General features: G+C 40.7%; 1 protein-coding gene across 4 annotated transcripts in view; it reads left to right on the top strand.

The window, feature by feature from the left end:
* The first annotated feature begins 5768 nt into the window (after positions 1–5768).
* The window catches only part of dip2bb (disco-interacting protein 2 homolog Bb), a 44486-nt gene continuing 36046 nt past the window's right edge, over positions 5769–14208 (top strand). For 3 of the 4 annotated variants that reach the window (XM_023299287.3, XM_023299288.3, XM_035943416.2), the window contains exon 1: positions 5769–6043. In XM_023299287.3, the coding sequence (XP_023155055.1) occupies positions 5959–6043 (85 nt within the window). In that variant the 5' untranslated portion in view covers positions 5769–5958. The remainder of the gene's footprint in view (positions 6044–14208) is intronic. The other variant, XM_023299289.3, reaches the window with a different exon arrangement.

Below are 14208 nucleotides of genomic sequence, written 5' to 3'. Positions count from 1 at the left end.
GAATGAAGAACCGGGCCTTTGTGGATTAAGGTGATTGAGAACAGGTGAATCAACCCCCACACCTATGAGAGAGATGGATGGATGGATGGATGGATGGATAGATAGGTAGGGAGGTAGATGGACCATAGATAGATGGATGGATAGGTAGATTCTGCAGTGGGGAAATTTTCAGTGTGGCAGTAGCAGATAGGAAAAAAAGTAAAAAGAAAAGCAGCACTCAGTGCACAGATATAAATAGATGCTTTCTCCTTAGAGAAGAAATAGAAATGCTTGTAAAAAAAAAAAACCTTGTGAAATTGCACATATTGACTTATTTACATTTTATTGCAGTTACTTCATGGGTGATCTGAACTACTGGGAGCAGGCTTGATTGAACACAGTCTGACTGCTGCAGGAAGGAAGGACCTCCTTCAAACATCGTGGGTGAAGCAGTCTGTCCCTGAAGGAGCTGCCGGTGATGGTCCTGTTTCCTGCAGGGGGTGGGAGATGTCCTCCATGATAGACAACAGCTTTGTCATCATCCTCCTGTCTACCACCAGCCCAGGACAGAGCTTGCTTTCTTAACCAGTTTCTTTAGTGTCTTTCTGTCTGCAGCTGGGATGCTGCTGCTCCAGCAGACCACTCCATACAGGATGGCTGATACCACCACACAACCATAAAAGGTCCTCAGAATTGCTCCCTGCACCCCGAAGGACCTCAGTTTCCTGAGCAGGTGAAGTCTGTTGTGACCTTTCTTACACCGTGCGTTGGTGTTGTATCTCTAGACATGTTTGAATGTCTTTATCAATAAATGGTCAAACACATGTTGAGTGTCGGCTCAGCTCTTTGTTCCACACATGTATATGTTCCTATGTGATTGGTGTCTTGCAGTCAGAGTGTAAAGAATTGAAGCTGTCAGAGGCTTTCTGTGGTGAAGAGGCTGCAGGACATCAGCTGCTCCAACAGGTGATGCCTTTGTTCTTTGGCTCCAACCAGAACCAGCAATAAATCAGCATGAGCTGCAGCTTATCCACCTCATAGAGTGTATAATAAAGAAATCAAGAGGTTTTAGTTGATAGCTGTCTCTAGTGAATGACCAGCAGTGTCTTGTTCAGGTTGTGATGAGAAGTAAAAAGCTTACAGCAGCTGGTATTCCCAGGTAGTCTCCCATCCAAATACTAACCAGGCCCAACCCTGCTTAGCTTTGTAGATCAGATGAGATTGGGTGTATTCAGTCTCAGAAACAACCCTACAATGTAAGTTCTGTACCTCACATGATTCAAATCTCCACTCACACCTTTTATTTGTCCTTTGATTGCTCCAGTACTGGTTGATGCCATCATTTAAGCCAATTTATAACAACACCTTGTAGGAAATGTGGTGCAGAGGTAAGTTCTGTGCCTCACATATTGAAGGTCCATGGTTCAAATCCCCACTCACACTTTTTATGTGTCCTTTGGATGCTCCAATACTAATTGCTAGCATCATTTAAGCAAAGTTAGAGTAACATCTTGTAGGACAGGTGGTGTAGAGGTAAGTTTTTTGTCTGGCATGTTGAAGGTCCCCGGTTGAAATCCACCTTAGTATCTTTATTATCTTCACCTCCTTAATAGTTTTGTGTATCATCATTTATGAAAACTAACAGTTACACCCAGCAGGAAGGATAGTGCAGTGGTAAGTTATCTGCCTGTCATCCAGGAGGTTTTTGGTTCGAATCCAGCCCAGGGCTTTTTTGACACTTTTTAAGATAAGATAAAGATAAGATAAAGTTCTTTATTTCTCCCCACTACAGGGGAAAGCTTTATTTACAATATATATATACTTTGGCTGTATGACAACCTCTTTCAACCATCATTACAACAAAGTCCACGAAGGACCTTGTGTGAAAGATAGCTCACACATAGGTTGTGTGTCTGTCATGTGGAGGGTCACGGTTCGAATCCCCACTGGGAACCTTGCGGAGGATGATATCGGAGTGGAAAGGTTGTGGTCTGTGGTGTGGAGTGTCAGTGGATTGGAGTTGAAGGGTGGTTCCTGCAAAACCAAGAAGTTGCCTGAAAAAGGTAAAGAGCGTAAAGAGCGTAAAGAGCGTAAAGAGCGTAAAGAGCGTAAAGAGCGTAAAGAGCGTAAAGAGCGTAAAGAGCGTAAAGAGCGTAAAGAGCGTAAAGAGCGTAAAGAGCGTAAAGAGCGTAAAGAGCGTAAAGAGCGTAAAGAGCGTAAAGAGCGTAAAGAGCGTAAAGAGCGTAAAGTTTTTATTCTTAATTCTTCTATTCGTCAAGGCGGTGACATCAACACTGAAAGAAAAAAAAACAATCCACAAAATCAAAAAAAGAACATAATCTACCTACAACTTTTAAAGAACACGCTAAAAAACACAATACTAAAAAGTCACACTCTTCTCCTCATCACTCATTTTTACATTTTAACACAATTTCAAAGCCACACAAATCACATTCTTCATGTCAAATCACTTCTCTTCACTACAAATGGGAGAGAACAGCAAACAAATAAAATACAACTTATGGCTTAAATATCTTCAAAATCTCTTTGCTATTCCTCTACATTCAAATTCCTCAACACCACTCAACAATCACCTGCAGGATCTCTTACTTCTTTCTTAGCTCTGACAAAACATCTTCAAGACTCTGAGAAGACAACTCATTTTCAACACATTTGCTGCTTCGTCTAAGTATCCACACACATCTCCAGTCATCCACAGGCCTCACCACTGATCAGCTGCACAAACTTACATGTTAAACTTCTCCAAAGATAAAATACAGGCCCTTCTGTCTGATCACAACTTTTACTGGTGGCTCATATTTCAAGTTCATTTCCTTGCAAAGTCTTTATTTTGGATTAAAGTGGGATCTGTGACCAGGCAGATCACTTGTTTATTCTTAGCATTTGGATTTCACTGACATTCCTGTCATGTAGAAAAATAGAAATATCTTTGCATTGATTCAGCTAAACTAACTGCAGACACTGAGAGGCGTAAAGTTCAACAAATGCTGTTTTTATTTACTTCACTGGTGACATCAGTAGATGCTTGCAGTGAAACCACCACTGCAAATATTTATGCATTAAAGTATCACAACTGAAAACTCCCTACAAACGTCCACTTCTAACACCACAAACATTGTCCAGAGGAAATGATATTAGCTGAACATAAAAACATGTAAAACAGCTCTGATGCTTTCATCCTGAGCTCCACTCAAACATTTCACTGTGCAGCAGCTCAGCAGTTTGTTTAAGAAAAGCATTTAGGTTCAATCTGTGAAGCCCAAAACCCACCAGCTTTGAAAAATGACACCATTTACCAGAGTCACAAACTGTAAAAACAGAAGGAATTGTTGGATTTTCTATGTGAATGTGTCGCCTCTCTAGTTATTATTATTAGGGTCTGAGCACCACGAAGTGGTGCGAGGAACCTATTGAAACCCTAGGAATTATTATTATTATACTTTCTTTTTAGGCGTCGAAATCGGCCTTTTTGACGCCCTAAACATACACGAAAACGCATGAAAATCGCCACACACATCAGGACCATGCTCCAATCTGGCTGAAACTTTACATGTATCATCAGAGTCCGGCCCTAATCATATATATGCGCCACTTGGCAGCCATTTTGGATTTCTCGCCATTAAACAGGAAGTGCTGTCAAACCATCCTGTGCATGCTCCAATCTGCCTGAAATTTTACATGTATGATCAGAGTCCGGCCCTATTCACATCTTTGTGCCACTTGGCGGCCATTTTGGATTTCTCGCCATGAAACAGGAAGTGCTGTGTAACCAGCTTGTACATGCTCCAATCTGCCTGAAATTTTACGTGTATGATCAGAGTCCGGCCTTAATCACATCTATGCACCACTTGGCGGCCATTTTGGATTCCTCACCATGAAACAGGAAGTGCTGTGTAACCAGCCTGTACATGCTCCAATCTGCCTGAAATTTTACATGTATGATCAGAGTCCGGCCCTAATCATATCTATGCACCACCTGGCAGCCATTTTGGATATCTCGCCAAGAAACAGGAAGTGCTGTGTAAGTAGCCTCTACATGGTCCAATCTGCCTGAAACTTGACTCTCTCAGTTACAGCGCCTCCTGGTGGATATGAGTGGGCAAGCCGGGCCGCTCGGATGCGAGGACCCGTCCAACGCTGCTTGCAGCTTTAATTGTCTTTTAAAATCCCCTACAAGTTGATCAACTCATACTACTGACCTCACTTTATTTCCCAAATCCATAAAGCAGCTTTAATTAATATTGTCAATTTGAAAAAATATATGACTAGTTTCCCCAAACCATTTTTTTCAGTAAAGAAAACTTTACTGAACTACTTTGCTAAAGGGACCAGAAAAGAATTTATGCGAGCACAGAATTATGACATGATTGAAGCTCCCTTTAACTGCAGAGATTTGTAGCATCTTTCAGCACATTGTTTTAGCTTTCTGGTCTGTAGTTGAGGAGTGTACTACACAGTCTGACACAGCCTTCTTTTGTGCTTGCTGGAAAACCCCCCCCCACAAAACCTCAATCACAGATAGTGTATATCACAATGGTGGTTATCAGCCTTCATTGTTGGCTCAAGTTTATTGTTCATGAGCATGAATGCATGCAGGTTCCTGTGGCACCTCAATGCATACAGTTTGTGAAATTGCAGGGCTTTGTTCAGTTACATTAGCAATGTATTAAACTAGTATTTGCAACAGGTTTGCGCGTATAAAATATTGCCTTAGATGAGAATTGAAATCCTTCATAGAGCATATTATATGTATGAGGAAAATCAGGGATGAATGGGTGGCACCTCTTACAGCCAATTTAAGCCCTAAACTCTAATCTAGCAGATTAAAAAAGCACCACCTTCATGTCATTAAAAACTGCCTTTAGGCCAAACGTATCTCACTCACCCATAAATGTCACTTTGAAGTACACTTCTCTGCTCAGCAAACCATAGACAAAGTTAGCAACTATAGCTGGTGAATACAGCTGGTGGAAATCAAAACTGGAGCTAAAAGACAATGAATATTGGACTTAGATTCACAATATGGACAGAAACATAACTTTAAACAAATGCTGATGTTGCTCCTTATCTACTGGCTGTGCAGTTATATAGGCAGCTGTTTGTTAGCAAGTCCACCTTATAAATTTTACAGGTGGCTGGTTTCACCTCCTGCTTAAATTTTTCAAAAAAATGTGTTGCTGTATGTTTAAAGTTAGCTTTAGCAGTTGCTAATAAAGTATAATAAATTTAATTAATTCGACTAAATAAATAAAAAGTAGCCAGCAATGAAAGCTACATTTTCATGTTTGTTTGCGTTTTTTTTTTTTGGGGACCACATAAATAACTAAATTGAATATTTCCGGGCGCCATCTTTGTTTGGGTTGGAGAAGAGTCCCAGGTGTGGAAAAATCTAATAATTTGGATATCAGTGGATAGGAAACGTAATATTTTTCATTATTATGTTTTGAATAGTTGTCGTGGACTTTGGGGATAACTTCAGCCAAGGTTGACTGTAATTAAACATCCTTCTGGGTTTTTTTCAAACATCACCGAGTACTTCTTTTTCGGAAAATCAGCCGTTAGCTCCGTGACTGACGCGTGGAAACACGTTAGCGGCACAAACTGGAGCTGTGGTTTCCACCCGAGGACAGGGTGGCAGGTGAGTTGGCTCAGGAGGAATGCTGTTTTGCCTCCCAGGTGTAAAAACACGACAGCAGAGGGAGCACAGAGTCTGCTCTAGCCCACCATCGTGTCAGAGCAATTACCATCAGCCCCGGTCATGTGACTGACGGACTCCTCTGGCGAGTTGTTCCCATCTCCCACAGTCATGGCGGTGTCGGGGAGTCGCGAAGATGGAGTAAACACCAGCGCTACTACATCTTGATTCATTTTTTTCCTCCTCTCTTAGCTTCATGCTGGACTGTACCTGCTGTCACTCAAGATATCGCAAACATCCCGCAGGCTGCTGTGCTTCCAACGATGGCCGACCGCGGCGTTGATCTGTCGGCTCTGCCTAAAGAGGTCAGGGACCAGCTGGCGGAGTTGGATCTGGAGCTATCCGAAGGTAGGATATCAGTACGGCGGCTTAGATAGTTGGAGCTGCGGCTTCAGTTGATGCAAGCTGGAGTTAAGTGTTGATCCTGAGCGTGTTTACATGGAAGCAGCCCTCCTGTGTCAGCTGGGTGAGACTCTGTTTACTGCAGTGGATCGGGGCACGACTGCAAGATATGATGAAAACACACTGACCTCCTTTTAAGCCGCTATTTGTCCATCAGCTGTCCGTACTGCTTTTATAGTCCGTAAAGGTTATTATTTGCATAGGGTGCGACACATGCACTGAACAAATACATGTTTGTGTTAGTCATCTGGCTGCTTTTAGTCTTTTCCCCTCCATATTCAATATTTTGATCACCATTTTCTACTTCCATACATAACATACAATGCTTATTATCACATTTATATAGGTATTTACACTCATGTCAGAGAAAATGGGTCAAGTTTATTACCCTGAAGGCCTTACGTGAGTGTGTGTGTGTGTGTGTGTGTGTGTGTGTGTGTGTGTGTGTGTGTGTGTGTGTGTGTGTGTGTGTGTGTGTGTGTGCAGCTTCAGACATCAGTGGACACAGAATGATGCTGTTGCCCATCCAACACTTCTTCTCAGAGTCTGAACCCTGAACTGCAGCAGATATAAAAGGGTTATTTGTTTAATAGGAATGACTGTGGGAAAAAGGGAATATGGAGCTGGCTGTTATGCAAGTCTCCTCCTCAAACTGTGAATCACTGTGCAGCAACTTGATTGGTGCTGTGCAGTTCTCAGGTGCCCGGGGGTGGATGAGTAATGTTATGTTTCACATAGAGAGCCAAGCAGGGGGAAGTATGGGCCACTAATGATGCCTCAGTCCCTGTGCCACCACAGGCACTCACTGACACTTGGAGCTGCCCTGCCCATGTAGGAAGACAGGTGAAACTTCATGTCAAATGAGAGAACCTCAGGGGAAACTGTTTCCCTTGATTACTGTCCATGTGTTCAGTTTTTTTCCTTAGTAAGAGAAACTATATCGGTGACATGAACATATTGTCTTTCATTCAGTAGAAGTCTGTTGTTTTTCCAGATCTGTAAGAACTAACTTTATCCTCTTTAATTCATTACTGGCACGATCTAAAAAAATAACATTTTAACAATGGATTAATATGACTGCTGATAGCTTTCTTAATATACTCAGGTATAGGTTTACAATGATAGTTTGCTCTCAGCGTGTAAAATTCACAGTGTCACAGAGTGCTGCTGTGGCCTGTTCAGACCTGAGTTACTGAGGGTAGAATGTGTGTTGTGTTTAATAATAGACTCCAATCAGCAGAGTTATAATGAGGGTGGATAATGGAGGATCGGATGCTCGCTGTATGTTCAACTCACTTAACAGAGGTGAGAGGTAGTGGATGCTGGGAAATAACTGTGTAATCAAGTGTAAAATATGTACTGGAATGAAGTAATCAGGCAGTCATTATTATTACTATGTAACACAGCTCATCATGAAAGTACAAGGAGCTTGTTTGTGAAGAATGCAGCAGAGACTAGTAACAGATGAATTAACCTGCTGTGGTTTGAGCTTTGAGCATTACGGTATGATGAGGTTTTACCTTTGCTTAATGTTCAGTGCCACAGAACCCAAACAGGAGCCTTCTGATTGTAAAACAGCTTCTATCAACTTTATTTGAGTCCCAGATGTATCAAGTCTTGAGAGTTTAAAATCTAGTATTCAGTGAGAATTTGGCAGGTCAGAACAGTAACAGGCTGGCACAAATTTGAGAACTAGATCAAACAAGTAGATAGACTTTGTCAGTTGAATAATTGACTCTTATGATTAATGGATAATAGTAAAAAATGTTGATCACACACTCATGGACTGTCTTCAGATTGGTTGTTTTAATGGTTCAACACTGAGAAAAACACCAAGTCTTTATATTTTGCAACAAATAGGTGTTTCTGTTTCTGACGTACTTAGTTGATTATCAAAACTGGAGAAGATTCATCTTCTCTCGATCAGTCAGCACTTCTATTTTAGCACCGCACAAATAAATGAATAAAGTATCGTCAAGTCCAAGTCACATCTGAAGTGCTCAGCCACCCCAGTATACAAGGTTAGGCCTCAGTGTGATTCTTCTAAAGGGGACAAAAGCACTCTTTTTTCAGCGTGTTAGGCTGCTAGACTGAAGGTAGTTGTTGTTGTTTCCTGTGGGAAAGTGGATTTTGTAAACAGTAACATGTAGATAGTGGAAGGAGAGGAGAAAGCCAGCTATATGAAAGCATGCTAAATCTAGTATAGTATCTAGTATACATCTCAAGTAATTCTGAGTAAATTTCTGAATATATTCATCATTTATCTATCAGGTTTCAAAGTACAAACATTTCCTTGAGTCATAGTTATTCAGTTAGTCATTTGACAGGTAGGCACCAACGATATATTTGCTTGTTTGTTTGGACATGAAAAATATGAACATATAATTTTTTGTATGAAATATCAGAAATATTCTATAATGTTTTGATGTAAAGCAAAATAAAAATTAACTTAAAATTTGCTTGTTGTCAAACAAAACTAAACACCTGTCATTTTCAGTTGCCATTTTTGTTTGGGTCAGGAAAGAGTCCCGCTGTGGTGTAAACTGATAAATGGTTTCAAAATCTTTATTTTTTTTATTTTTTTTAGAAGGAAATTGACATAGTATTATTCATCAGGGTATGTAGAATAGTCTGATAATTTAGGAAAGAACTATTATTACTCAACCTTCAGGGTGTACAGTCTTATGCATTGTTGCTTTGTTATAAGTTGTGAGCGACGTCTGCTTGGGTCTGGTCAGATAGTCTGCCTGGATCAGCTGCCGCGGGTCTGTTGAACCAACAGAAATCTTTGAGTACATTCAGAGTTACCTGTGACAGTTTTAGTCTTTAAAGTGTGGCTGACCGGTAAGGTGAAACCCCCCCGTCCCTCTACTGGAGTTGGGGGACGACAGCATCATTTGTAATTCTAGATTAGACACGATTCTTCCTCTCATGAAAAGGCTCGGTGCTGTCCAGATGCCCTGCTTCTGTATCCACAGCTTCTAGTGTGATGAAGCACCTTTACCGTCTGCTCAACGTACACTCAGCCTGTACAAGGCTGGTGGCACAAGCAGCAGCTGGACGCCCAACGAGTCTGAAGCTTTCTCATGGATATCTTTTACATGGCAACAATCCCCCCATTGTTGTCCCCATAGATGGGACTCCCTTAGCAACAGAGGAAAATGTGCATCAGCAGTTTTGTTTTTTTTTTGTTTTTTTTTACAGAAATAGTTGAGGGCTGCAGTGCCTGTCTCTATCTGTATTTGTGTGCAAGTGTGTCTGTGAGAGAGCGACAGTGAGAGAGTAACTCCACCTACTTTAACCTCCATGACTGTAAGGACACAAAGAAAACCTTTGAGGGGGTCAAAGACTTGGTGATTGAACCGGACTGGAATTTAGAGCACTGAACCACAACTGTATAAGCTTCTCAGCATGAGAGTGTGTGGGCATCAAAGTGTCTGCAGCTCCTATATTTATATTGTGTGAAAGGGACAAAGAGAGTTAAAAAAAATGACCACAGACAATTCATTTTGTGCAGATGCTGTTCACACTAGAGGTCAGTTCAATAAAACGAAACGATTTCAGAAATGTGTCTTTCACTTAGATTCTTAGTCCTGTTTGGTTACTCTCCAGTCAGGTATTTACCTATTTCAATTAGAATTTTGTCACTTTCCTTGTTTGACAATTCATGTTTGTTTTGAGTTTGTATAACATTTGAGAAGTTTGGCACCTTTTGTTAGATGAAAGAACTTGTAGAATAGAATGTGGGCTGAATACTAAACTAAATAGGCTGAAACTAATTATTTTTTTCATCGTTGATCAGCTGTTTGCACTATAAAATGTCTGAAAAATGGGGAAAATGGTGACTAGTTTTTCCCAAAGCCCCCATATAACTTGCTTTGTTCACATCCCAAAGAATTGATTTTCATAGATTAGTTAAAAAAAGAGAGAGAGAACCTATTCAATTTTAAGACTCAGGAATCAGGGACCTTTAACTTTTGTTTTCTTAATAAACTACCGAAACCATTTGTGAAACCATGATAGTTGACATCTAGTTGACTAATCATTGCAGATACGTTGTAGAACACTGTTTATGTTTTTCAAAGTTAAAGGTATCACAAAGGTTAGGGGTGTATGCTAGTGGCTCTGTGAGGCTGTACTCATGGTGCTTTGAGCTAAATGCTCACACCAGCATACTAAGATTGCTATGATGTGCCAGCGTTGTAAGGTCTGAATGATATAATGTTTACCATCAGCTTCATCTTGGTTTTGCATGCTTTCATTTGTTAAGTAGCCCTACACACAGGGTACAGGTGAGGGGAGGGGGAATCATCAGTGTTTTGGTCATAAACTAAATAGAATTTAAACCTACTTATATCACTGGAGCACAAGAGTTGTCCTCTGAGGATCATGAGTGTCTGTGAAGATTTTTATTGAAATCCATCAGATATTGGTTGGAATTCTTTAATCCACTGTCAGACTGAGGATGTAGTTCCTATTGATATGCCTCTAGCATGACCGAAGTAGACTAATGTTTCAGTATTAATGCTTAAACTCAGATGTCATTTTGATACTATTAAATGATACCCAGTGCCATGCATGAACAGTGATGCATGCCATCTGTACTGTATTGTACACGACTGTGTGTGTGACTATAAATGCATCACGTGTCTGGTAAACAGTCAGTTCCATGCAGATTGCAGTTACACATAATAATACTCCTGTGTTCCACAATTTGATCGCTGACCCAGTCCCTGCTGTAACGGTCAGACTGATAAGTGGATGTATGGATTTTCTAGTGAGCAGCATCCATCCCGCTGTCTGTCTGCCGCGCTGCAGAGGAGAGGCAGGTTTTCATGTCGGCAGCCTGTTCCATACTGAGAGAGAGAGGGAGAGGAATGAGAGATTATAGTCCTGCCTGCATCTCTCAATCTAGGTCACAGAGCATCAGGGGGCAACAGGCCTGGCTCATTTAGCCTGAGTCACACTGGGCCAGGACTGCTGCTGGGGATCTCTCCCTCACTCCCACCCACCACCAACAACTTCTCTTAGTTTTCTTATTTCCCCCTACTGCTGGATTATTTTAGGTTTCCCCTCCACAAATATTAATAAACCCAGTCTTAAAGGATGAAGCTGGTGTTATTCAGTGATGTTATTAAAAGACAAAAAGGACCCAACATTTCACTTTTGCTGTCCAGTCTATGGCACTCAGATAGATAGACAGATAGATAGATAGATAGATAGATAGATAGATAGATAGATAGATAGATAGATAGATAGATAGATAGATAGATAGATAGATAGATAGATAGATAAATAGATAGATATTTACAGCACCAGTCAAAGTGACTCAAAATTTAAAAGTTCATTGAACAAAAATATAAATGCAGCATGTTTTTCCTAACTTAAAGACAAAGAAAGAGAAACATCTATAACAAAAGCACCGTATCACTCAGTGCAACTGTGTTGCTCATTGATTTGTTTTTAACACTTGTTATTTTTTGTCGATATTAGACAGCACAGTGGAAATGTGGGAACAAGAGCAGAGGAATGACATGCAGCAAAGGTCCATCTACCCTGGTGTTGAATTGGGGATTGCCCGATGTGACACGCACCTTATCCACACAGCCATCGGGTCACCCCTCATTAATTAGTTTTTAACAGTTTTTGGACAACACTGGAGGTCTTTGATGGTCAGGAATATATATTAGGTTTTGGATACCTAGATAATATTTGTCACACTAAACTCATTGTTGGTTGTGGTGTTTTCACATGCTTCGTTGACAATAGAAAAACTATGGAATATCACCAGCTTTATCCTTGAAGGTCTATGGGTTGGAAAACAATGACTGTGTGTATGTCTGTGCTGCAGAACTTACAGTTGCATTTATTTGTGTGTGTGTGTGTGTGTGTGTGTGTGTGCGCGCGCACATGTGCGCATGCCCGTGTGCGTGTGTGTTTAGATGCAGCATGACGGGGACAGGAAGGAAGCTGATTTAGCCTATCTGTTTAAAAGCTCATTAACTGTTGCAGAGGAGCTGTCCTGTGATCTTCAGAGCTCCAGGCCACAGACTGCTGTGCCACTCGAACAAAAATACCACAGCAGGATTAAATTTTTTAATGTAAAACCTTATGTGTCCAATTTCCCCATGAACATGGTCCCACGTATAAACACTGCACACTGCTAAGAATGCATTGCAGTTTTGTGTACAAAAAAGCTGAATAATTTAGATGAGACCCGAGCGCACACCTCCACACAGACACGCACTATCAGCTGGGTAGCTGAACCATCTCATTTTCAAGTTCACACTGAAGCTCAGGTGGGCTCTCAACCCCATTTGGCTGCCATGTTGTGTTTCACAACAGCCTCTGATAATTAGAATCTAACCTGCTCTGATCTATTGGTTTTCTACTTGGCAGCTTGTAACTAAAAGTTATACAACTCAAATAAGTGCCACAGAGATGATGACAGTGGTGGAGAGAGAGGAGTAAGTAGTGGTCAGGTCACTGTGCTGTTCACTGAATTATTAAAAAGTACCAAGTAGAAGTAGCAAATTGCCTGCAGCACGTGTCTCAGACCAGTGAGTGCAGTGCCATTTAATCCACGTTTTTCTTCTAGTTTACATGTTACTTTCTCCTTCATGTCAAACCAACTAAGCTCACTAATTCTGTTGCAATGGCTGCAAGCCACTGATTAAGCAAGTGAACAAAGGCAGCAACAAGTAATAATTATTTTGTCACTGTGTTTAAAGTTGAAATAAATCTGTAAAATGTTAAAAATACAACAGTTTCTATTACAACTGTGGCTAAACTGATTGACTCTGATACTTGGTTTACAGAAAATCAACTACTTACTATTTCAATAACTGTTTAAGTCCTTTATCAAGCTAAGTTCAGTTATTCATCTTCTGTTTATACCATTGGAAACCAAATTTCCAATGGTATAAACAGAGTTTTAGTTATCATGTTAGACAAATCTGTACAGGTTGTTGTTAATGATAGATTTCCTCTAAGTTCACTGAACAAATTCAGCCATGAAATGAAAAAATGACAAGCAGCTTGCCTCTGTAAGTGTATTTCATGTTACTCTTCATTTCAGTGCTTCGTAGTGCGTTTCACATGTCAACAGCTGCCCTCATGGATTGGTGCTCGACTATATCATCACCATGGTTTTATATCTCATTTTCCCTCATGCAGCACCACAAGAGCCTGGTTGCTATGGACATGGCCCATATGGTGCCCCAACTCCCTGCCCCCCAAAATTCCTGCTCACACACACACTTTTAGTTTGTGAATTTTTCATAAACGCTTTTCAGATTAAAACAACCATATGTTGAAGCTATGCTTCCAGCAGCACAATTGAACGCTGGGCTAAGCTGTTAAAGCCATTACAGAGGAAACATGCAGGGGTTTTCCTGGCTCAAAATGGGCCTTTTTTTGGGGGGGGTACGATCGTAAGCATGATTGGTCAATGTAAAGACAGTGAACCTTGGACCTCATTAGATGTAAATCTATGTTTTTCTCTGTTATTTCTGACATTTGAAAAATGTGTGCTGTGCTTGAGTACATGAAACCCTCATTACCAAAATGGCTTAAAACTGTAAGTTTTTAAAAGAAATTCTCAGTTTGTGTCATTTTGGCACTGGCCATTTTTCTTTGGCTTTGACTGAAACTTATTTGGGGGATGCCTAATACTGCTTTGAAGGCCACCATGAATTCTTCTATGCAAGAGAAAACCCTGAGCATGAGGCCTTTGCTGTTTCAAATGGGTTGGTAAAATGTAGTTTATGTTGTTGTAGTGTATGTTTCTTGTCTTAATTTAGATGATTCAGTCCAATGAGGGCATTTAGTTAATGCTCTTCTACCAGTAAAGTCAGGAAATGTGTGATCATGTTATGTGTGTATGTCTACAAGTATTTTCCAGGTGTCCATCGTATGAGAAGGCAAACTTTTACAATTCTTATTATAGGTGTGTGCATCAATGAGCTTGCCCTTTGGAAATTTTTTGACGTTTTGAGTTGGTGAGGGGTGCCCATCTCCTCGGCTAGACTGTGTCATTTGGGGAGGAGGAGCGAGTTCAGCCAAGCTTTCAAGTCATGAGCTGCATCTTTCAAAGGATCAGGCCTTTGAAT

This window comes from Amphiprion ocellaris, chromosome 5 (assembly GCF_022539595.1).
Source record: "Amphiprion ocellaris isolate individual 3 ecotype Okinawa chromosome 5, ASM2253959v1, whole genome shotgun sequence".
Taxonomy (NCBI): Eukaryota; Metazoa; Chordata; class Actinopteri; family Pomacentridae; genus Amphiprion; species Amphiprion ocellaris.
Note: the sequence above shows the minus strand (reverse complement) of the source record. Positions and strands in the feature narration are given on the sequence as shown.